Here is a 6,000-nt window from a genome sequence, read left to right as displayed (position 1 = left end):
TTTTTTGGTTTTTCTCCGGTACCAGGAACCGAACTCACGACCTTGCACTTGCCAGGCAGGCGCTTTGCCGCTGAGCTAAATCCCCAGCCCCTGTATATTTTTCTTGTCCTGATTGTGCAGTCACTTTTCCTGATTGATCTGATATGCTCAAAGTGTTTTTGCTTTATTAATATTCTACCATATCTTTATTTCATTGATTTTGACTTCGAGCTTTTTACTTCTTTTACTCATTTTGGGTTTCTTTTTTGTTGTAGTTTTTTAAGGTAGAAGCTGAGAACATTGATTTGAGACATATCTTCTTTTTAATATAGATATTTAGTGTTACCTACTTATCTCTACTGTCTTAGTGGCATGTCGCAAATTCTAATATGTTGTGGTTCATTTTGATTCACTTCAAAATACTATTTAATTTCTCAATTTCTCCTCTATTCATGGGTTTTTAAGAATTGTGCTATTTACTTTTCAAGTAAGGTATTTTTCTTTCTGTTACTAATTTCTAATTTGGTCTTATATGGTTTGAGAATATACTTTGATATTAATATAGCCATTTCAATTTCCTTTTGAGTAATGTTATCATGGTATATCATTTCTTCTTCTACCCTTTTACTTTGAAAATATTTTTATTTATGTGTAAAGTGCATTTCTTACTGATAGCACATAATCAGGTTTTTTTTTTTTTAATCCCATTTCACACACTCTGCCTTTTACTTGGGGGGAATTTAGACTACATTTAACATGATTATTGATACAACTGGGTATAAATATATCTTCTTGCTATCTGACTTCTACCTGTTCCACTGATTTTACGTTTCCATTCATTTCTCTTTCTACCTTTCTTGGAATTGGTTTATTTTTTATACTGTTTTCTCTCTGCTTTGTCTATTGGCTACAACTCTTCATTTTACCGTTTCGGTGAGTGAGCAGGCTGTACAGCATATGCCTTTAACCCACCAGTGGGAACTTCGAGCAATACCGTGCCACTCCACACGCTGCCTAAGAACTTTATAATGCCTCCTTCCATTTCTTTCCTCGTGGCCTTTGTGCTGTTATCATAATTTTACCTTTATATAAGTTATAAACCTCCAAGTACATTGTTACTTTTGTTTAAACTCCTAAGTAGCTCTGAAAGAGATTTAAGTGGTAAGCAAAAACTTATAAAATTACCCATGTAATTACTACTGTCCTTTCCTCCTTTCCATAGATTTGTATTTCCATCTGTTATCATTTCCCTTCTGCCTGAAGGGTGCCCTTTAATACTTCTTATACTATGGGGCCACTGACCTTACAGCTTTGGTATGTCGGAAATGTTTTTCTTTTGTCTTTGACTTTGCAAGATATCTTGTCAATCTCCCCAGACTCTTAGCTCTGTTCTCTCAATTCTGAGTCTGCCTGCTCTGCCTCAGTTTCCTCTACTGTGCTGTGGCCTGGAAACTTTTTCAAGGTAGTAGGGTGGGGCAATTTAGGGGTCACCCTCTTTGCTTTCTGTCTCTTGGGGATCGTTGTTCTTTGCTCCTTGATGTTGAAGTTACTTTCTTTTTATTTTTTTTAGACAGGGTCTTGGCCTGTAGCCTGGGTTGACCTTGAACACACTATGTAGCCCAGGCTGGCTTCAAACTTGCAATTCTCCTCCCTCTGTCTCCCAAGTGCTGGGATACATGTGCCATCATGATCAGCTCCAAAACTTTTCGAAAACTGTTCTTTCATGTAATTTAATTTTGTTGTTAGTGTTTCCGTTGCTTCAGCTGAGTGGGTAAATGTGGTCCCTGTTATTCCATCTTGGCCAGAAGTATGTTTCACAGTCACATTTAATGTCCGAACAGCATTCTATGGACATTACTTTTTGCTTTCCAATTATTTACTATTAAAAGACAAAGTTTCATAAACATTTTTGCACTAGATCTGGTTGATCCTAAGATTAGCACAGGAAACTTTTACATAATGTGAACCCTTAAATTGACTTTAGATTTAGATTTAGGAAGCCTGGAATGGAGCCCCAAAGCCTTTTTTTTTTTTTTTTTTTTTTTAAATGAGGTCCCTTGGTGGAAAGCAGTCCTGAATTTGAGATGGTTAAGAGTAGGAAATCTATCTTATATCTTCCTTGGAGAATAACACTCTGTTAGAAAGCTTCATGGAAATGTCTGATAATTTATACTCTAACTTAATTTGTACCAGTATAACTTTGCATGATTCCTCTTTTGCAGTTCTCAGAAGTAGTAGGTGAGCAATATGAAAAATTAGTTTATCAAAATGTTTCTGGTCCCAACATTTAATTACTGTATAAGGTTCAAGTTTCATTTCCTATTTGTATATTAAATGAGCATATATGGTTACCATGAGCAGTGTTCCTGGAAACACTGTAAATTAATGTGTAAGTCAAATCTAATTTCATAAGGGAAATGATAGTATAATAGAGATTCCACCCTTAAAACTCACAGATTTATCTATTCATTCAACTAACATGAAGGGAACCTATCATGGGCAGGCACTCTGCTGGCACAGTCGTGAATGCACAGACAGGGTCTCAAGGCCAGGGGAAACTCACTTCAATGGTTAACAGTTTTCATTCTGTCTGCCCTAAATATGTCTCTGCAGAGAGGAACTGACTCACCCTCTCTGTTCCCAAGTTTACAAATTCCAGGGAAGGACATGGCCCAGCTTGGATTAGGTGCCCACTCCTGAACCTACCAGAGCTTGAGGGTGCTGGGGGGACATGGTATACATGTCTGGCCTTTCACTGGTTGCACAAGCCTTTCCCTGATTGTACGAGCTAGTTCAAGCTTGGCTTTTGTCACTTGTAACCCTTGGAGTCCTAATCAAAGAAATTTGATTTGACTGAGAAATAATTAGGAATACGATGTTACAAATCAGGAAAACACAGGGTGTCCTGGGAGTACATCACTCTTGGGGACGTACATTACTCTTTGTACAGAGTCCAAAATCCAAAACGGGTTATGTAAGTATAATCTGTGCTGTAATCTAGTGCTTTGAAGACAACTAAAAAGCCATATTAGGTATGATAGAGACTTTTTTCTTTTTTTTTTTTTTTTTTTTTTGGTTTTTCTCCGGTACCGGGAACCGAACTCATGACCTTGCGCTTGCCAGGCAGGCGCTTTGCCGCTGAGCTAAATCCCCAGCCCAGGTATGATAGAGACTTATACCCTATCACTGAAAGTATATTTTCTCTTTTACATAAAATCGTTCCTGCTTTCAAGGCAACCAGCCAAAAAAAGAAATACATGCAGTCACTATGATTACAGAAGACAGAAGAGAGGCCTTTTTAAAGGAGATTTTAAGGAGAGACTCGAGGCTATGGTATGCTTTCTGGAACAGTAACTCAGGGATATAGCTTTATGCTTTTAATCAATGTTTCTGTGGAGTGAATCTTCATAGAAGAGATCAAGCAGCTGTCACTGGGCTGCTTCTGAACATGATGATCGCAAGACTCCTTGGGCTCCCTTCTTGTGGTCCCTGCTACCTCCTGTCTGCTTTGCTTTGCTGACTGTCACCCCTTCCTCCTGCCTCTCCAACACAGCCTTCTCTCCTCTCTATTTCTGACACAACTGGGCTTGTTCAACTGGGTTAAGCTGTAAATTCACTCATTTAAGGAAACCAGCACTGTATCACTGCCATCTAATGTGATTTGCACGTAACAGGGACTTAAGCTTTTGCTGACTGGGTGAATGAATATGTAAAGCAACTGAACAGAATATTTGACTTTCAGAGCCAAGAGGGACCTTGGGGATCATTTACTCAAGTGTGCTTTTAGAGAGAAGCAAACTGCGGTCCACGGACACAGTTTTCTGCCCACTCCTCAGGCCTCGAGAGCTGCCGCCACCCTTACTCTTACACCAAAGAGTTGCCAGGAGAGCACCAGAAGGAGCGAGGCGATCCACATACCTCTACTTGCTAAAGATTACAACACACAACTGATAAAGGGCAATTCATAAGAATTCTAATCAGAAATGTCTAGCGTTGAAGGTTCTCTGGAAATTATGATCAGAATCACTACTCTATACCTCTTCCTTTAATCTAGAAGGCAACTGGTTACTTTCTGAAGTATGTGATTTGGTTTTCTATATTCCAATATCTTGCTTGCTTCTGTGCTGGGGAAAAATATAAATCCATCAGTTTGAATGTTTAGGATGTGATCCGTCCTCTGAACTTGGAACTTGTCCATTGTTCCCTGTCAGTGTCCCTATCTCATTGTCTATTCAGTTGTACAAACTGAAGGCTTATGGGCTGTCCTTGATCCTTGCTTTTCCCTCCTTCCCATTATTAATCCACATTAAAGTTGGCTGACTTTATTCTTTCGCTATTTCTTAAGTTTGTTCACTTCTTCCCACCTGGACATCCATCCCTCTAGCTTGGAGCCCCATTACTGTAGTAACAGTCTCTTAACTGGTTTCCCTAGATCCACTCTTGTCCTCTAAAACATTCGCCAGAGTGATAGTTCTAAAATGAAAATTGGATCCATCTCCCTGCTTAAAACCCTTTAGTAGTTCCCCACTGTTGCTAAGAAAAAATAACAGAATCTTTGTACGGTTATGTTCTGGCCACTCAACTTGCGGCCTACAGCATAGCCATGGTGCCTTCTTTCCATTTGGAAAGTACGCTAAGAGCCTTTCCACTGCCAGGCTCCTCAGTTTACCTGCACGGTGTCACTCTCTCCACCCACCCCTCTGCGCGCCTGCTTGGTTATGGAAAGAATCTTACTTTAGCACTGCTATTAAATTCTTTGGATGCCTTCTAAATTAGTCTTTCTTCCTCTCATTTTGGTAACAGTGAAAATCTGAAAAGTACCCAATTTGTAAAAGGATATTTAAAACAATGCATTAGACATTCACTTTCTCAAAACCAATACTAGTATTTCACACTGCCCCTTTCTTTGCTATGCCAAAGGTTTTTACACTCCGGAATAATGGACCGGTATTAATTTTTCTCCCTTTGGTAAAGCTGAAAAGCAGCTGTGAAAGGAGAGGTGTCTAAGAAATGGTGTCAGGCAGAACAATTCTAGGAAAGAAGGGCAGGTGGGAACTGAAGATCTGGAAACTAATTCCTTTAGAACTGTCCATGGCCTTCCTCCCTCCCACCTCCAACCTCCTAATCATAGTGCAGGCTGAAGTTAATTGAGCTAACTCAAGCTGGGATTTATGAGAGTGTACAAAACTTTCTTTCCCTACTTACCATTGGTTCATCTGTATTCTTCTGGAACTGTACTAGCCGAACTCTGGTCACATTTTCCATGTCCATGTCTCCGTTAGCGCTTTCTGGAGAATCGCCGTTTAGGTAGGGGGAGGTGGGAGGAGGGGTGACCCTCAATGCTTCATCACTGTAAACTTCATGTGCCACTACGTCGTGAGTCTGAAGTAAGGCCTAGTATTTTTTTTATGAAAGAAGGAAAATATTAGTAACATTACTAATCCAGCAGAAATCTATTATTATTCTTTAGTTCTCAAAGCTATTGCTCATTGAAAGAGAACCGAAAGTACATTATACCTACAAATAAGCAGATCCCAATTCTTTGTGACAAACAGTCATAACAGATGGATTAGAAAAAGAATGAATGCAGGAATGAGGGAGGAAATCAATGAACGGATATGTTGGTTTACCTGGGTTACAGGTATTATTTAATGTTATGAATTATATATATATCCAACTAAGTTGTTCAAATAAAGGTTGACATACTGAAATTTCAAATAATGTAGCCAGAAAACCATCTATAAAGAGATCTGGAAAATTATGGCTGAGGTTTAAATAGAAACAAAAAGAAATGGTAGAATAATCGGTGTATTGAACAACTTTCTTTCATCAGTACGAACAATGACACTTTTATATAACCCAAAGGATAAAAATAATTTGCAATACACAATTTAGTAGAAGAAATTTAAAAACTGTACAAATGCATTTGAAAAAATGTAATTTCATAAAATATGTGCCACAGAACTCAAAGTCTAAATGTATTTAATGTTTTTCTTCACTTCTATTTTTTGGAGTATTTGT

The 6,000-nt window shown here is 38.6% G+C and overlaps 1 protein-coding gene across 1 annotated transcript in view; it reads right to left on the bottom strand.

The window, feature by feature from the left end:
* Cask (calcium/calmodulin-dependent serine protein kinase (MAGUK family)) overlaps nucleotides 1–6,000 on the bottom strand; it is a gene marked incomplete in the record, with an annotated part of 363,168 nt that overhangs the window by 49,518 nt on the left and 307,650 nt on the right. The window contains 1 exon segment of the mRNA XM_005413251.2: nucleotides 5,185–5,373. Coding sequence (XP_005413308.1) covers nucleotides 5,185–5,373 — 189 coding nt within the window.

Source organism: Chinchilla lanigera, unplaced genomic scaffold, assembly GCF_000276665.1.
Source record: "Chinchilla lanigera isolate Chin_1 unplaced genomic scaffold, ChiLan1.0 scaffold00164, whole genome shotgun sequence".
Classification (NCBI taxonomy): Eukaryota; Metazoa; Chordata; class Mammalia; order Rodentia; family Chinchillidae; genus Chinchilla; species Chinchilla lanigera.
Note: the sequence above shows the minus strand (reverse complement) of the source record. Positions and strands in the feature narration are given on the sequence as shown.